This window comes from Carlito syrichta, unplaced genomic scaffold (assembly GCF_000164805.1).
Source record: "Carlito syrichta isolate Samal-C Ts95f unplaced genomic scaffold, Tarsius_syrichta-2.0.1 Scaffold135706, whole genome shotgun sequence".
NCBI classification, from domain to species: domain Eukaryota; kingdom Metazoa; phylum Chordata; class Mammalia; order Primates; family Tarsiidae; genus Carlito; species Carlito syrichta.
This window is the reverse complement of record NW_007079802.1, coordinates 312,517-331,306: the sequence shown is the minus strand read 5'-3', so window position 1 is coordinate 331,306 and position 18,790 is coordinate 312,517. Positions and strand designations below refer to the sequence as shown.

The window sequence follows — 18,790 nt, the reverse complement described above, 5'->3', positions numbered from 1 at the left end:
GGCTGAAGCAAAAGGATCACCTGAGCACAGGAGGTCAAAATGGTGGTGAGAAATGATTGTGTACTGCACTCTATCCTAAGCAACAGACCCAAAGACAAAAACAAACAAAAACAGTGCCCATTTCTATGATAAATATCTGATTTTTGCCAACCTGATTAGCAAAAAAGAGTACCATTTAAATCTGCACATCTCAGATTAAAGAAAGATTAAGTACTTTTCATATTAAAAACCACACATATGATTTACAGTTGAAATGGTATGTCTGGTACTTGCTTTAAAATATTTGGGAGGGGCCAGGCTTGGTGGCTCAGCCTATAATCCCAGCACTTTGGGAGGCAGAGGTGAGTGGATTGTCTGAGCCCGTGGATTCAAGACCAGTCCAGGCAACTTGGTGAGACCTTGTCTCAACAATAAATAAATATTAGTTGCACGTGGCAGCGCATGCCTATAGCTCCAATGACTTGGAAGGCTGAGGCGGAAGGATCGCCGGAGCCCAGCAGGTTGACACTGGGGTGGCTGTGAGTGTTCCACTGCACTCCAGCCTGGGCAACTCCAACTCAAAAAAATAAAATAAAATAATATATTTGGGAGGGCTGGGCACGGTGGCTCACTCCTATAATCCCAGCACTTTGGGAGGCAAAGGTGAAAAGACTGCCTGAGTTCAGGGGTTCAAGACCAGCTTAGACAACCTGGCAATGCCCCCCAAAATTAGCCAGGCGTGGTGGCACATGCCTGTAGTTCCAGCTACTTGGAAGGCCGAGGTGAGAGGATCATCAGAGCCCAGAAGGTCAAGGCTGCAGTAACTGGATGATAGAGAGAGACTCTGACTCAAAATAAATAAAATGACAAAATAAAATAACATACTTGGGGAGTAAGGGACAGTCAGGGAGATAAGATGAAACCAGAATGGCAGAAACTTTGAAACTGGGTTCATGGGTTCACTGCATGATTCTTAGTTCTGTGTATTGTGCATATATTTGAATAGTTTCATAATTAAAGTTTAAAACACATATAAAGTGAATGCACCAATACATGCTTTCTTGGTGGCTTCAAAAACTCTCTTCAGAAGATGAAAACTAAAATGTATCAGCAGGATTCTAGTTGGCTCTAGGTCATTGTCTTCTTTTTAGCAGATAAACTAAAAAGGATATGACTTTGCTAACCAGAATTGAGGTTCTCCTTAAAGACAGCTGTCACGTCATCACGCACACCCAGCATCGGGGAGTCCAGCATGGAGAGGAGCTCCCCGACGTTCGCTTGTTGGGCCATTCTCTCACACGAAGGTGCTGTGCCGGCTCCAGGATGTGTGCTACAGGCTCTGAAGGCTCTTCATTAGGGCCACTACCAGACTGAGAAAAAGGAAGAAAAAGAGTATAACTAAATGGTCCCACTTTTCCCCACAAAGAACGATCTGCAAGACAAACTGGCACATGTGCTCAATACAGTGGAAAAGTTTGGTCAGAACTTTCTGGTTCAGCGATTCAGTTTGGCTGAAAGAAGAAGAAAGGGAGTATGAATAATTCTTTGACAAATTTATGAAATAAGAGGAGTTCTACAGAATGTGACAATTAGAGAGAGACCTAAAAAACTGATGCTAGTCAGACCGATTATCACAACAACTTAATGACAAGACTAAATTTAAGTTTCATTCCTACTTCTTAGGTTTTGGCTAAGACTATGTCTATATTTTAACTCACTGATCTAAAAAGTAGACTATTTTCAGAAACAGAACTAAAAGTGTACTGTTTCCTTCGTGACAATCTCATCAATATCTAAAAGTGAATACAGTGAGTTAGGTCACAAGTCTAACACCTAGCATGAATTAAGATCATTTCTCTATTTTAGCATACATTCCTCCTCCTAGACATCTAATTGCACACCCAAATGCCATGGGAAGTAGCCACAGACAAGGACTATCAGGGCAAACCTTCAAAAACTCACCCTTCAAGACCCAGCTCTCTATGGTAGTAGTGCAGTTGCCTTATCTTGATATACAAAACGCAGCTCATTCCCCAAGTGTTACTATACACATTTATGATTGATTACTTCTTCCCACTTTGGGAGTACACTGTATATACTCCTAATGCTACTACTATGTAATTGGCACTTCTGTCCCTACTCAATAGGGAGGGGAACAGAGAGTAGCCATTTGCACTGGGTCACAAAGCCAGCAAGAGGCAAAACCAGGAAGAAAGACTGACATTTCAACAGAGCTGCATGACTCCAAAGTCCCAAGCCCTTAAATATGACACCAAACTCACTCAGCAACTCTGTGAGGTGAGCAGGTATCATCCTTAATTTACAAATGGGGACATGGATACCCAAAAAAGGATTATTCTTTGCCTCTGCTTTTCTTTAGTAAACGAAGTAGCAGTTCTTAAGCTTTAGTGTGTATCAAAACCACCTGGGATGATTGTTAGAACTGCTTATGCCTGTAATCCCAGCATTTTGGGAGGCAGAGGCAAGAAGATTGCCTGAGTCCATGGGTTCAAGATCAGCCTGGGCAACACGACGAGACCTCGTCTCTACAATAAATAAAAAAAGTAGTCGGGCATGGTGATGCATACCTATAGTTTCAGCTACTCGGGAGGCTGAGGTGGAAGGATCGTCTGAACCCAGCAGGTTGAGGCTGCAGTGGCTGTGAGTGTGCCACTGCACTCCAGCCTGGGCAACAGAGTGAGACTCTGACTTAAAAAAAAAAAAAAAGAAAAGAAATGCAATTTCCTGGGCCCATTCCAAAACTGAATTTTGGGCTCAGAAATCTGTATTTTAGTAGGTACTCCAGGTGATTCGTATATAAATGATACATAAGCCCTGTTTGAGAAACACTATGCTAGGCCAGGCATGGGGGCTCAAGTCTGTAATACCAGCACTTTGGGAGGCAGAGGTGGCAGGATTGCCTGAGTCCAGGGGTTCGAGACCAGCCTGGGCAACTTGGTGAGACTTTGTCTCTATAATAAATCCAGAAAAATTAGCTGGGCATGGTGGCACATGCCTGTAGTTCCAGCCACTTGGAAGGTGGAAGGATCACCTGAGCCCAGCAGGTTGAAGCTGCGGTGGCCATGAGCATACCACTGCACTGCAGTCTGGGCAACAGATGCCTACTTGGAAAAAAAAAAAAGAAAGAAAGAAAAAGAAAAGAAACACTATGCTAAAGAAAAATCTAACTGAAGAATTAAATTTAAATTAGAATGACCCCTGAAGCTACCAGGTATTAACTTATACTATGTATGTTTGGTTTAATTACAACCTGGTGGCACTCACTGATTTAGCTCTTGGTGAATTCAAAGTTCATTAATGAGAAAAATCAACTAAAATGTCTAAATGCATTTTTGATAGCAAATCACAATATAGGAAGTTGTTGGTTCATACTTACCTGTGTATTACCACAAAAAAAATACTAGTAAAAATCTCTGGGCCACCACTTTCAAGATGACTTTTTAACAGCACATTTATCTAGCTAACCCTCACATTTATTTCTACTATAGCTAGACTTCAATCATCAAATGATTTTCAATTAGTGATAAAGAATGCAATATACAAATTTAAAAGTACTTTGTCCCTATGCTTGGTTTTGTTTCCATAAAATTGCTACTTACCTACTTTCCATCTAGTGAGACTCTGAGCTTGCCTTCTGTGTATTAAAAAGACAATAACATCAGACCTGGTCTTCCAAATGCAGGCAGTGCCAGAGTCCAGAGTGACACGAGCTCAATTTTAAACAAAGATGGCGCCCATCCAGTCATCTTGGCCATAGTCTGGGCTAATCAGCTTGGGCTATATAGCTTGTTTCCCAGCTTGCAAAAATAAGGTTTTATCCTAAAACACATTAGAACATTTTGGGCAACAAGCTTTTCTCTTTGGTTCTACAATTATACTGTAAAGCATATTTGGTTCTACAATTATACTGTAAAACCCCATGAAAAACATAAATCTTAGGCTTCATGTCAGAATCTTTGCCATAGAAAAAAATTTAAATCTTGGGTTTATGTGACATACTTTGTATAAATAACCCAAGTTCAAGCATTTTTGACATTCTAAAAAGCTCTCGTGATAGTTAAATCATAAACTCTTGGGGTTAGTCCCATAACTAGAATATCCCTTTTTTAAAAAACTCATTCAAATATTTCTTGAGGATATAGTAAAGGGCACAATGATTAGTAAGGAAGATATACTTAACAAATGCAATGAAAAATTATATGTGTTCTAGTAGAAAAATAGACATGGTTCACTATATGCACAGAGAAGGGAAGAGAACAGCTTGACCTGGACTCTGTGGCAGTGGTGGATGGAACATTCACATGTTAAACACACTTTATAGCCTATCACTTAAAGATCAGCACCACAGACACACTGAAGCTTAGTCATAAAAGTCTCTTTTCTATTTTAGAAGTAACCCATCACAGAAATAACATACAGGAGAAGTCAAAAGACAGCATCTAGGTGAACACATTGCTCTATTCTACATGCTAAAGCAACATTCCATTTAGTTTACTATTATCTTTAGTGGCCACATACCACAGTAAATGTAGATGCCTCTATTCATATCAAGGAGTTATGACCTTCACTGTCCCCTCCCCACTCCAAAACCTGTCACTCTGCCTTCTGCTGGATCTCAATAAAAGGTGATATCATCAGACTAAAGAAAATAGTCAGATGACTCTTCTACCAGCCCCACCACCATTTCTAACTTGTCAGCAAACCTGTTTTGCTCTCTCCTTTGCTATCATCCCAGTCTAAACCCCCATCATTCCTCTCTTGGAGGTAAGGAGCAGCAGCCTCCCTCACTACTCTCCCCAGTTGTATCCATGCTGCCATACAATTCATTCACCACCAAACAACCACAAGAGGCTCTGAAATATGAACATCAGAATCTATGACTCCTCTGTTTCTTTTTAAATATTCAAAATGTGTTTATTGGGATAGTTTTCCACTCATTTTGATACAGGGTGCAAATTTTAGTGCTGCTTCCTTCAAAGGAACAGCCTTCTGTAAGTCTTGCTTTTCCTCCTATAGGCTGACAGAGGACAGTGGAGCAGCCAACACACAAAACTTTTATGCATGGCTAAAGACTGTGGTGATTTTATAGCATCCTAGGCATTTCACATCCATGAAGTAGGAATTGGGGCCCTGAACCAGGCGCTTCTTGTGTTTCCTCTTTTCTTCTGAAAAGAGATGAAGGAGAGCCTTTGCGAGAGGCACATTCTTGTGGGTAAGTCGTCACTACTGGAAAGGTTCATTACTCTGTTTAAAATCATCCAGTAGCTTTCCATAGAGCTAATAAGAGTCAAACTAACTGAGTAGCCTACAAGGCCCCATAAGATCCAGCCAGTTATTAACCCCCCAACGTTCCTCTGCTGCTTCATTTCTCTGCTCTAGTACCAGTCTTCTCAAACACATGAAAACTGGTTCTTTCTCACTCAGGTCCTTTTCACTTCCTGTCCCCTCTAAGCCTGGAGTGCTCTTCTCCCACATCCTTGCATGGCTGACTATCTCCCAGGTCTCTGCTCAACATGTCATCTTTGAGTGGCCTCCTCTAACCAGCCAGTTCAAAACAGCAGGGAAGATCTTAAATATCGCCTTTGAATAAAAGATACTTCCAAATTTATGAGGAACCTTGAATCGAGTTTAAACTCTACAACTGGTCATCAGATTTGATCAAACCGAATACTCGATCTCAAAAAGTAAGGAAAGTAGGACTTACCAAAGTTTGGTTGTTGTCTCTATACTTGGCTAAAATTTGGAAGCTAGCTTTAGAAGGTTTGAAGATTGAATAGTTAAATGCCTATCTCAGTGGCATTTCTGGCATCCTTGACCTTGCGTGTGATCAATAACTGTATGTTCTTGTTACCACCATATTATCTATCTACATAACATCAGTGATGTGGACAAGGAATGTATTTAGAAGACTTAACAATAAGTTAACATCTGAATATTCACTTTCAAATAAAGGCAAAACATTCTAGATGAAGCATCCAAGTTCTGTGTTTCATAAGTTGCAATTCTGTCAGTGTAACTATAAAATGTATACTTATTACAAAAATAAAAACTTCAATTAATGATGAATATGAGCTTTATATTAAAAAACAATTAAGAACTTTCAAATAGCTACACATATTAACTAATAAAATGAACATTAAGAGTTTAGCTAAATAACTTTATAAATAACAGTATATGTTCTTTGACCCAAGTGTTATTAAATTTTAAATAAGTCATAACTAAATAACAAACTAAATCCCACCTTAATTCTAACTTTCCTAGAATTATTTTATAGTATTTATTACAAGCAAAATAATCTTTAAGAATTGAATTTCGCCAGGCTCGGTGGCTCAGCCTGTAATCCCGCGCCTTTGGGAGGCTGGGGTGAGTGGATTGCCTGAGCCCACGGGTTCGAGACCCGCCTGGACAGGTGAGACCTCATCTCTACAATAAATCAAAAAATTAGCCAGACGTGGTAGCGCGTGCCTGTAATTCCGGCTCCTCGGAAGGCTGAGGCGGAAGGATCGCCGGAGTCCAGCAGGTCGAGGTTGCGGTGGCTGAGAGCGGCCACTGCACTCCAGTCTGGGCGACAGAGTGAGACCCCAACTCAAAAAAAAAAAAAAAAAAAAGAACTGAATTTCAACTTGTGGTTTTCCAATAAAAACTTGTTAGGAGTTTGGAAGTACTTCACATTTCATAAGACTGAATTTAATATATAACATCAAACTTGTCACTTCAACTTTATTTAAAAAAATGTTTTAAATGAAAAAATCCATAATCACAGTCAACAGCATCCATGATTTAAATAATTGTTAAGATAAAGAGTACAAAGAAAATAATGTTAAGAAAAAAATGAACTACCCAAAACATTTTATATTCACTAATCAAATTTCAAAACAGACTTTACAAAATGTTTTAAGAGAATTTCTTGTAGTTTTGAGTCTATGGAGGCTAAAATTTTTTTAAAAGCTTGTTGAAATGACTGATATATATGTAAACAATATCTAGTAATCAAATAATAAATATGTACAATTATTGTCAACAAATTTCTTTAAAAAGAAAAAATATATATAAACAAGAACCCCATGAAAAAAGAAAAATGCTATTAAAAGCTGGATTTTACTCTTTAAAAAAATTACTGCTGCCAACAAATTTTTAGTAATTGAAAAGGAAGGCTCTTTGAGGCTTGTCAATCTACAAATTCCTAGTACAAGGTTCCTTCTAGAAAATCATCTACCAGAAGCTTTCCTGAATTCTGCTTTGGCCAAAAAGGTTAACAATGGGATGAACTGTGCCCCTTGAGATGGTATCACACATGTGACACAGTGACCACAGGAGCAACCTAGCAGCTGGTCGTGCTCACAACGTATTTTTCCTACATTAAAAACACAAACTTTAAAAACCTGACTACTAAAACATAATACAATTGTGATCAAGAGAAATGCTTAGTAAAACCTGAGATTGACTTTCACATCCCAGAGTTTAAATTTTGTTATGGTAATGCTCAGTTTGAGCCTCAAAGATCTAAACACTTGACCATTTGACTTTGGGTTTAAATTCATATTCAGCAGACTTCTAAAAATGAAACAGTATGAAGTACATGCAAAATAATTGAAAATGAAAAGTCAAACCCAGAAAACTTTCCATACTCTGAGAGAATGACACTTCTACCTTCTTGGGCTATAGTCTGTACTGAGTACCTGTTTATGAACTAATATGGATCTGTAACACAAAAATCCCTACCTTATTTCACAATTCCTATGATAGAGGTGAGGAAGACAGTGAAAGAAAGCAGTAAATGCCAACTACTGAGCCATGACACAAATCACATAGTTGTCTGTATATAAAGACAGTAGATCAGACACCTCCCCTACCCTCCCTACACCCTTCCTGTATACAACTCTGCTGCATTTGGCTCTATTGCTATTAAACTCAAAATTACAGTTCAATGATCAGTTAGGTCACTTAAACTAAACTAATATCCATGGAAATGCCAGAGCCTCAATATTTATGAAGGTTATATTCCGAGACTCTGTGAATGATCCAATTCCCAAAAACCACTATAGCATTTAATTTATCCTCCAAAACTAATTCAAGACCATTAATATAGTATATAGCCACATTACGATACAAATGCTCAGTCACTAGAACAGGGGTTCTCAGCCCTGGATGTACATTAGAATCACATGGAAGATTTAGAAATCCTGAAAGCCCAGGCCTTACTCTGAAGCAGATTAAGGGGAGAGGTTCAGATACCACATTTGGTTTATTTTTATCAACTCATGTGGATTTCTAAGTTGTAACCAGAGTTAAGAACCTCTGCACTAGCTAAATGACTTGTGCCAGCACACAGGCTTTACTTTAATTTTGTAGTTAAAACCAAACTTTACTGCTAAGCAGAACTGATTTGAGTCCACCAAGTACTAGCTACGTGTCCTTAGGAAAATTACATAACATCTTTGAGCTTGAATCCTTACCTGTAAAATGGAGATACAGCAAAGGTGTGGCTATGAAGAAAACAAGTAAGGCAAGTAGCACACTGCCTGGCACTGAACAACAATTAATTGTCATCAGGAATTTGACTAATTACTTCATGCCACAGATGATCCAGTTCCTGGCAAGCTGCTAAAACAATAAATGTTAAATCCCTGAATGCAAAAAAGCACCTATGTACTGGTACAACCATGGACAAGGTGAATAATTCCCTCCCATCTTCCCCCAATCACTGAACTGAGTGTGCACCTTACCTGTTCTGGGGAAAATTGGTACTTCAGCTTCCAGTGCTGTCAACCTGGTGTCTTTCATGGTCACTGAAGGGGGAGAAAGTGCATTTTTATATATATATATATAAACAAAGTAATCTTACATGTAGCAAAATCCCAGATGAAATCAAATGGGAGTATAGGGAGTTTGGGGTTCATCTGGCACAACCTCCTTCCCACTCTAGTCCTGACAGGTGGCCATCTGGTTTCCACTGGAATGAACACTTATAATCACTGGGAGCACGTGCTTCTCCCCGTCTATGTTTCTGAACAGCTGGTTGCTGGAAAATTCTTTATTCTGTGCTGAACTTGTAATCTCTGCCCTTTGTTAATGTCTATTAGAGCTATAAATGAATGGACAGGATAGGCTCTAGAATTAGAGAGTTCTGGGTTGAAACCCAAGCTCTGCCACTTATTAGCCGTGTAACATTTGGCTATTTATCTTAAGTCTCTAACGTCTAATCTTGTTACCTCATCTGTAAAGAAAGAATAATAATAGCATCAACCTCACAAGGCTGTGTGAGGATTAAATGAGATGATGCATCCTACAGCCGTTGGCACAGTGTGGGCACACCGAGTTTCACAGAAGTCATGTGAGGCAGGTCCTGGCAGCAGGAACAGCAAGAGGCACAAAGCACAGAGTGGACCTGCATCATCTACCCCCCCGCCACAGTCCCCTTCCCTCCCTATTACCTTGCCTCACTAGCCTTTCAGCTTCTCGGCTAAGCCATTGCTTCCCCACCTGGGCACCATGTACAAGTTGTCCCTGAGCCTAAAAGACACCCTTGGTTCCTCCAAAACTAACTCTTCATCCTTAAAATCTCAGCTTAAACACTCACTTCTTCCTAGGCCCCTGCTTCCCTCCCACTCCCACCTGCCAGACTAGGTCAGGTACCCTGTTATAACCACAGCAGCCTATGTTTCTTTGTGTCACGTACCAAAACCCAATTAAACAGGTGTAATTAGTTACTAAACACGTCTCCTTTACTAGAAGTTGCACCTAGGGACAGACTGCAGCTTATTCAGTACTGTATCTCTAGCAGCAGCTACCATACTGTCTGGCACTTGTTGACTGCATGACTAAGAGTTAAAATATTTCTCAAATAAACATACAAGGACCAAGTCTGCCTTCAAGCAGCACAACTTAAATCTAATCCTTCTACATGACAAGCACAAAATATTTGCGAACAGTTATCATTTTTCTACTTTCTTCCCCTCTTTGCCCTACTTTCTGTCCAAATTAACTAGTATTAAATATCCATGTAGATGGCCAAAGTGGGAGGATTGCTTGAGGCCAGAAGCACAAAACCTGGACAATAGAGTGAGACCCTGTCTCTACCAAAAAATATATATATATATATTTTTTTTAGTTGGGGAGTCTCACTGTGTTGCCCAGGTTGGAGTGCAGTGGTATGGTCACCGCCATAGGTAACTTCAACCTGCTGGGCACAGGCAATCCTTTTGCCTCAGCCTTTCAAGGGGCTGGAGCTACAGGCATGTGCCACCACACCCAGCTAATTTTTCTTGATTTATTGTAGAGACAAAGTTTCACCAAGTTGCCCAGGCTGGTCTCAAACCTGTAGATTCAGGCAATCCTCTCATCTCAGTCTCCTAAAGTGCTGGGATTATAGGCGTGAGCCACTGTGACTGGTCTCCAAAAATTTTTCTTTCTTTCTTTCTTTTTTTTTTGAGTTGGAGTCTCACTCTGTCGCCCAGACTGGAGTGCAGTGGCCACTCCCGGCCACCGCAGCCTCGACCTGCTGGGCTCTGGCAATCCTTCCGCCTCAGCCTTCCAAGTAACTGGAATTACAGGTGCGCGCTACCACACCCAGCTGATTTTTTTATTTATTGCAGAGATGAGGTCTAGCTGCCCAGGCGGGTCTCGAACCCGCGGGCTCAGGCAATCCACTCACCTCAGCCTCCCAAAGGCGCGGGATTACAGGCTGAGCCACCGAGCCTGGCTCAAAAATTTTTTAAAATTAGCTTGGGAGTTCAAAGTTACAGTGAGCTGAGTGCACCATTGCACTGCAGCCTGGGTAACAGAGTGAGATCCCATCTCAAAAATAAATAAAATAAATAAAAATAAAGAGAAAAACAAATACTCATGTTAAATATGAGTATATGTTAAATATGAGTATATATAAATAAAATCCAGTTTGCTTTTAAAATATGAATCCTTCCAAGTATATTTAGGTACAATCTGGTCACTAGATTGTAAAATGCATGAGGACTGAGACTATGCGTTTGGGACACCCAGGGCCTATCTTGGCACCTGGCACACAAGAGGCAAATATACACCCTGTTCAGTTCAGTTAAGGTTTCACCAGCTTCTGCAGTAGCCATTCCAGGGTTGAATACAGAGTATGAAAGCTGAGCCTCATACACTATATTGAGCATGGAAATGCCTGGTACAGGACTCTTCAATATACAATCCTGATCAAAGTCAAACTAATGGACTGAGCAACTCTCGAACAATTAAAATCTCCTGCTTAAGATGACAGGGTAATAACATTTCCACATGGAGCACATTCTAGGCATTACAGTGGTCCTCAGTGACACCTGCAAGCATGTGAGCAGGGCTGCAGGCAGGCTAGCCCTCAGAAAGGCCAGTCACACCATTCAGACAGGGAATGCTTGCCTGGCCACACTCACTCCACCAGGTCAGAGAGCTGGAATTAAAATATAGGAGCCTCTAATCTTTAGAATCTTAAAATCAGCTGTTAGGTTAGTGAGTCATATAGACTTCTTCTCACAATTGATCCCAGTTGTATCTTCTACCTGAAAAGAAATAGCTAAGGCAAGGGTAAAATTAGGATATACAAAGATGAGATCTTGTAGCTTACCCAGCCAAGATCCCTGTCCTAGATAACAGCCTTACAACAGAAAAGCAGAGTGTATTTTGTCCAATGCTCAATGTTAAGACTTTTAACTTCTTTAACACCATACAAAAAAAGAATACTAAATTGGTATCAATTTTATGTTGGTAGGTTGAAGGCTACCTATCATTATTTCTATTTTATGTGTTTATTTACTTACTCATTTCTATTTCAATCCTGCCCTGTGGGGGTACTACTAGGCATAATCATTCTAATTACCAAGAAAATACAAGTCTAATAGATACCATGTATGTTTCAAAAAGTCACTATACAGGGCTTCTCCTAAAAGAAATAGGAGCAAACTAAGGTTTCTTTAGGTTTCAGGTTCATAAGACCAAAATAGAAATATTCCAGGGAAGAAAGGAACAGGGTTTAAGATGTGATGTGTGAAGTGAACCTCCTGGGGGAAGGGAGGGCTATGGATGGAAACATCTGCTTGAGCATAACAGCAGCATCTATCCAGTATCTATCTTCAAAAGCCAAATTTTAAAAGAAAAATGCCCCCAGATCTAGCTTTTCCCCTCTTTACTATTTGGCACAAAAGTTGTGTTCTAACGTACATTCAACATTGTAGCTCCACTTCTACAAGCAGTCTTTTGAATAAAAATAAAGTACAGGCTTGAGGAAGAAGATGAGAGCCCCGTGTTTAGTATTCTGAGATAAAACAGAAAGTGCATAGATCAATCTGTTTTCACAGTTCATCTTAACTAACTTCATGCTTTAAGTGTTTACAGATAGATGGCTTATGTGCCTGGGATTACACATGAACCCCAATATAACAGCCATATACAGCTGCCATTAACAAGAACTGCACATGTTTTTTCACATGTCTCTGCCCTAGCCAAGACACATTATGAGCTCTGAGAGAGCTAAGAGCTACACGTACCTTTTGGAAATACTAGTGGTAGGTACCTAAAATGCCTTTAGAAGGAATTGCATCTGAAATCATCAAATGAATATTCAGACTTTTAGAAAACGAATGTTGTAACATGTGTTCTATAAACTAGGCCTAGTCCTAGTCCCCTAGGACTCCTTAGGACTGTAAATCACATAAAATAGGTAACTGCATATCAAATCACCTAAGATAATTTTGTAAACATTTGTCTATGATGTAAAAATGCAACTACAGATATAAGTGAAGACAGATTTTCCTTACTATAAGTTATTTTCTATATCCAAGTTTTTATCCATAAAACCTCTAGGACAAGTCAGCCAAGGGTTCAAGCATGGATAGACCACTTCATTATCAAGTGCAGAATAGAGAGAGCAGAAATGTTACATTGTTATGTTAACATTCAGCCCTGGCTCAGGAACACTCAAGCAATTTCTTAGAGTACTATTCTATCAAGTGAACAAAGTTGCCTTCAGTACCAATGTATCTAAATAGGGGAAGATGCGTGCTCCCATTCTTCCTATTGATGCCTAGAAGGAAAGAAAAAAGGGCAAGAGATGCTTCTTAGTATGGGAGAGTAAAACAGCTGATGGCAAAATCTGTCAACATGTGTAGTCATGTGTGGTTTAAACGGTCTCAGCAGCTGTAGTCCCTCTCAAGGTCAAACTGGGGCAGGAGAGTTCCAACTTGCCATTCAGAACTTCTGGAAGGTTTGGTAAAGCTTATATCCTACTCTAAAGGTGAAAAATCTTCCAGTAACATGGCTGTAGGGCCAGAGCTTGATTTTGGTAAGGTGTATCTCTTCAATAAATAATACTTATGTTTTGACCTTCTATTAACATGAACAAAAATTACTTACCAAGAAAATACAGGCCTAACAGATACCATGTATGCTTCAAAAAGTCACTATACAGAGCTTACCCTAAAAAAAAAAAAAAAAAAAAAAAAAAGAGCAAACTGTAAGATTTCTTCAAGTTTCAGGTTTATAGGAACAAAATGGACCATAGTTCTCAGAATATGGCCCTCACACTACCAGCAAGAGCATCAGCTGGGAATTTGTTAGAATTGCAAATTTTTAGGTCTTGCCCAGATCTGAATCAGAAACTTTGGGGATGGGGTCTTGTGGATGATTTTGATGCCCACTAAAGGTTCAAAACCACTGGTCTAGGAAAAAGAAAAGGAGACGAAGGTAAAAGTCATTCATTTATTCATCTATCTATCTGCTTTGAGGTTCAAAAGGGAAAAAAAATAGTGCATAAGCCTTGGAAAAAAACCCAATGGAATTCTGCCAGGTGCTAAAGGTACCAGCATAGACTGAATGCCAAGCCTGGCAAGCATTTTGCAAGTTACATACCTGAGTTCTCTACTAGCTTTTTTTTTTTTTTAATGTGGCATCTAATGTTAAGTTCCCAATGAAATGTCAAGAATCCTTTAGTATTAGAAGAGAACAAAATGACTTATAAAACACATATTTAAAAGACCTGCACTGTTCCTAACTACTGGTTTAAAAAAAAAAAAAAAGATTGTTTTTAATAAAGCCCAAGTCTATTTTAAGAGCAGTAATCTATCTAAAATGATCAATTTTAATAAAGCTGGGTCCACAAAGTCCCTGAAGACATATCCAAAATTCCATATCTGTATGATTGCTCTTGCTGGTGATGAGAGATAAAGGGTAGAAGAAGGGACATTTGGTCCATAGTTTTCCACAGATTTCCAGAAGGGAACAAAGCAACCTTCCCTTTCAAAAAAAAAAAAAAAAAAGTTTAAGAACCACTGTGGAATTGTACCCCACATTTTTAAAGAAAAAAAAAAAAAAGAACCACTGGGACCTGGTCTGCGAATCAGTTTAAGAGACCAGTATATCCAGCAGTTAATCACAGTGGAAAGAGTAAAAGTTTGGGCTCTGAAGACAACCTAATAGTGATCATATCCCAGATCAGTCATTGAATAAGTAACCCTAGGAAACTTACTTCAAGCCCCCAAACCTCAGTTTCCTCTGCCTATTCTGCCTCTCAAGGCTATAGTGCTTAGCACATAAGCACTCAATAAATATAAACTTTATTATAACAATATTACTACTAAACAAAATGTATTGTTGGATACTTAGCAGTCTATCCATTTAACAACTAGTATTTGAAACATTGATAAAAACCATTCTACAGCTTAAAATGGATACACTTCAAGTTTGTTACTGAGCTCTGGGAACTACTAAAAGTAGTACAGGTCTTAATGATTGCAGACATTAAGGTCACCACAGATATTCTTCCTGTCATTCCCCTTCCTTTGTGTCTTCCATCACATTGCCAACAGAAGGGCAAAATTGTCCCTTGCTACTCATAAACACTTTGTGGCCTCTACTGCCATTATATTTACTTGAGAAAGTGACCTGTGAGTTGTAGACCAGTAACTACCATGCCTTGTTTTTGGATTAAAGCAGAGTTTTTAAGGCACTTAAGTTATAAAATGTAAATCTGAATTATTACTATTATTTCTATTTTTTTTTAGACAGAGCTTTATTCTGTTGCCCAGGCTAGAGAGCAGCAGCACCATCAGACTCCTGACCTCAAGCAATCCTCCCGCCTCAGCCTCTCAAAGTGCTGGGATTACACGTTTGAGCCACAGTGTCCAGTTTTAATTCACTGAACCTTAAAAAGTATTGTGTAGGCCGGGCGCAGTGGCTCAGTCTGTAATCCTAGCACTTTGGGAGGTCAAAACGAGAGGATTGCCTGAGCCCAGGGGTTCGAGACCAGCCTGGGCAACTTGGTGAGACTTCGTCTCTACAATAAATCACGAAAACTAGCCGGGCATGGTGGCATGCGTCTGTAGTTCCAACTATTTGGAAGGCTGAGGCAGAAGGATCGCCTAAGCCCAGCTGCGGTGGTTGTGAGCATGCCACTGCACTCCAACCTGGGTGACAAAAGTGAGAATCTAACTAAAATATATGTGTGTGTGTGTGTGTGTGTGTGTGTGTGTGTGTGTGTGTGTGTGTGTGTGTATATATATATATATATAAAATGCTATATATAGCATTATTTTTTGCTTTACTTACCTGTATATAACAAAAGTTAATACCACACAACAGAAGGGACAGAAGAAATTGACATAGTCCAAAGATTATATATTTTTTATATATAGCATATAAAATATGAATTTTTATTCTCTCCCATTAAAACAGACATGAAATTACTAATTTCTAGCAACTTAAAAAGTAAATCAGGCCAGGCTCAGTGGCTCAGTCTGTAATTCCAGCACTTTGGGAGACTGAGGCGAGTGGATTGCATGAGCCCGCAGGTTCAAGACCAGCCCGGGCAACCTGGCAAGACCTTGTCTCGACAACAAAATAAAAAATAGCCAGGTATGGTAGCATGCATCTGTAGTTCCAGTTACTTGGAAGGCTGAAGCAGAAGGATTGCTGGAGCCCAGAAGGTTGATACTGCAGTGGCCGTGAGTGTGTGTGCCACTGCACTCCAGCCTGGGTGAAGGAGTGAGACTCCAACTCAAAAAAAAAAAAAAAAAAATTAAATCGGAGAAAGAATAATCTCAAATTACTATACTAGACCTCTTTCAGATTAATTTAAATGTAGAAAATGAGTATTTCGTGCAAACCAAATTATATTAAATAGTTACCAACTGATGATGTGAGGTAAAAAAAACTCAGTGTTTCAGTATATACTACATATATACATTTAAAGCAAACAGCTACAGATTTGAATGCTACTGAGTATTTTTCTGTCATTCCTATAGCTACTTAAATGACAAACAAAACTAATACAAATAAAACTAATCTTTCAAAGAAGGATTTATAACATGGGAAACCTACAGGGAAGAATTACCTTTTAAAAATATTATGGTATAAAGAAAAGGATAAACAGGTCTTCACCCAACAGGGTAGGTTAAAAGTCACCAATCTGGTTATTATAAAATCATTAACACTTTGATTCAATTGATTTAGTAAGAATATTAACTGAAGCCTCAGGAGGATTGTAAAATCACAGGAATTTAGACAGAAAAATACTCATTAATTTACAATCCAACTCTCTTATTTCAAAATAAAGAAACTGAGGCTTAGAGAACTTAGATGACTTGTTAAAGGTCAAAAGCTATTTGACTCTTTAGAAAAGCTTGAAATGGTTGATGTATTTGGCTATTTGGCACATCTACATCCAAGAATATCCAATTAACTCCAGGAAAAGCTAATTTTAGTTCACCATGGCCCTGGAAGCCAGCAATGAGTATACTAGCAGCCTAACAAACTTTGAAAGAAGACAGAGCTATAAGATCAAGCCAGCTCTAACTCAAAGCCCCAAACTCACCCACCACTACACATAAGAAGTCAGAAGCTATTTTAAGAAATGTCTCTGCAATAAATTATAAATAAAAGGAAAGCAAATAGCCAGATTGATACTTTAAACCAGTGGTCCTCAACCTCTGGTGCATATCAGAATCAGACTTCTAAAACACATAGAGAGAGGGTGTCCTCAAAGACCAAATATGTAGAGCTACCTATTACATAGGCCGATATCTGTGCATAAAGGTTCTCCTGAACATGAACACTACTGTTTGAGATTCCTTGTTTCCAGCAAGTTCATTATTCTGCAAACTTTACATATACAGGTATATATTAGATGTGCCCTAGTAAGGCTGTTCAGAGGAAGTCAGGCATGCACAGAAGACGTTAGACCATATTACACTACAAGAGTAGCAGGATCAGTCTTTGCTCTTTACCCAGTGAGGAAGAGTACAACTGAGTCACAGGATTCCAGACACTCCAATTTAATGGAAACAAGTGAAAAGGCTGGTAGCTGCCTTCTTTCTAACTAGGAATTTAGGAAGACGCCAAGTATTTATGACACCAGGAAACGCATGAAGCGAAGAAAGCTTACATCATCTGCCCTTCTATAGAGTACGCGATGTAAGAGTGTTTTGTAGAAGATATTAACTTCAGTAAGAGGATATTTTCCATTTACATCTTCTATAAATATCCCTTAAGTTTATACCAGGTGGTTAGAGGAAGATTCTGCAACTCCCCAGGGCAACAGTGGAGAATATTTCAGTGTTTCTGAGGAGCCTCATTTGCCTGATGCATGACTGTTAAGGTACATTTCCCTACAAAACTCTAAATCAGTTTTCACATTTGCATATTCCAGGTTTACTCAGGAATGCTCAACTTAAGAATCACAGGTGGTTGCTCAGTAAATCAAAGGCTCCCAGAAGATTAGGTTTTATAATGCTTTCTGAAATTTGCAGCTCCACTTTGCCAGCCTGTTTGAATTCAGATGACTCCAAGTTGATCCCAAAATTATAAATCAAAGTATCTCAGAAGGGTATTATTCTATTTTAGTACTTTTACAGCTTACTCTATGTAAAGTGAAGTGCTATTTCTATGCCTCCTATTTTTAAAAAATCCAACAAGGATATTAGCAGGACTTCTTCCGCAGTAAACTTATCAGTTTTATTAAAACACCAAATACTTTTCAGCCTAATTTAGACTAACAAGTTTACGTGCACAACACTGCCATCCCAAACAAAAGCTAAGGCAGATAAGCCAAGTGCACTTCCCTTCAATATTAAACACACACACACACACACACACACACACACACACACACACACACACACACACTCACCCCTTGGCTAACTGATTAATTCTAATCACTTAATGAATGACAGGCCAGCTTTGATCAAATAACAGATACATTTAAGAGTCATGTCCTTGGAAAGTCAGATCCCAGTTCCAGTCCAGGCTCAGATATTCCTCGGGGTATGACTTTAGGCAAATTACCCTAGTCTCTCCGGGCCTCAGATTCTTCATCTGAGAACACCGGAGTTGCCAACAGCGGCTGCCCCCTCTCTTTGTCGGGAGACTCAAAGAACATGATGACTGCAGAGCACTTCCACAGTGCCTGGTACTCAGAGAGCACTCCATTAACGGGAGCTGTTGACAGGAGTTAGAAGGACCACGTCCCCTCCTTCCTCGCAAGACCTCCCTACCCCAAATCCAAAACACACCAAGCTAAACTTTAACAGGAAACACAAAGAACGGGCTTTCATTCCATAAGGTCCCTCCGACCGCAGGCTCTTCATCCTCCAGTTCCTCAAATGAATGAATGAACGAGCGCCTAGGAGTGGCTCTGCAGATAGCTGTCTCTTACGAATCACCTCCTCTGACTCGAAGGTAACTGTCTTTCACCATCAATTAAAACCCACAAGCACACCCAGCGCTCCAGTCATGCAAATTTCAGCGGAGACACCGAGTCCAGGCCAGTCCCCGATGCCCACAG

At 39.6% G+C, this 18,790-nt stretch overlaps 1 protein-coding gene across 6 annotated transcripts in view; it reads right to left on the bottom strand.

Moving 5' to 3' along the window:
• Positions 1 to 18,790, bottom strand: part of TSC1 (tuberous sclerosis 1) — a 48,410-nt gene that overhangs the window by 29,137 nt on the left and 483 nt on the right. For 5 of the 6 annotated variants that reach the window (XM_021708282.1, XM_008049514.2, XM_021708284.1 and 2 more), the window contains exons 2-3: positions 8,727 to 8,789; positions 1,164 to 1,349 (exon numbers count right to left, since the gene is read on the bottom strand). In XM_021708282.1, the coding sequence (XP_021563957.1) occupies positions 1,164 to 1,269 (106 nt within the window). In that variant the 5' untranslated portion in view covers positions 1,270 to 1,349; positions 8,727 to 8,789. Of the gene's footprint in view, positions 1 to 1,163; positions 1,350 to 3,599; positions 3,683 to 8,726; positions 8,790 to 18,790 lie in introns of those variants that run through there. The other variant, XM_008049513.1, reaches the window with a different exon arrangement.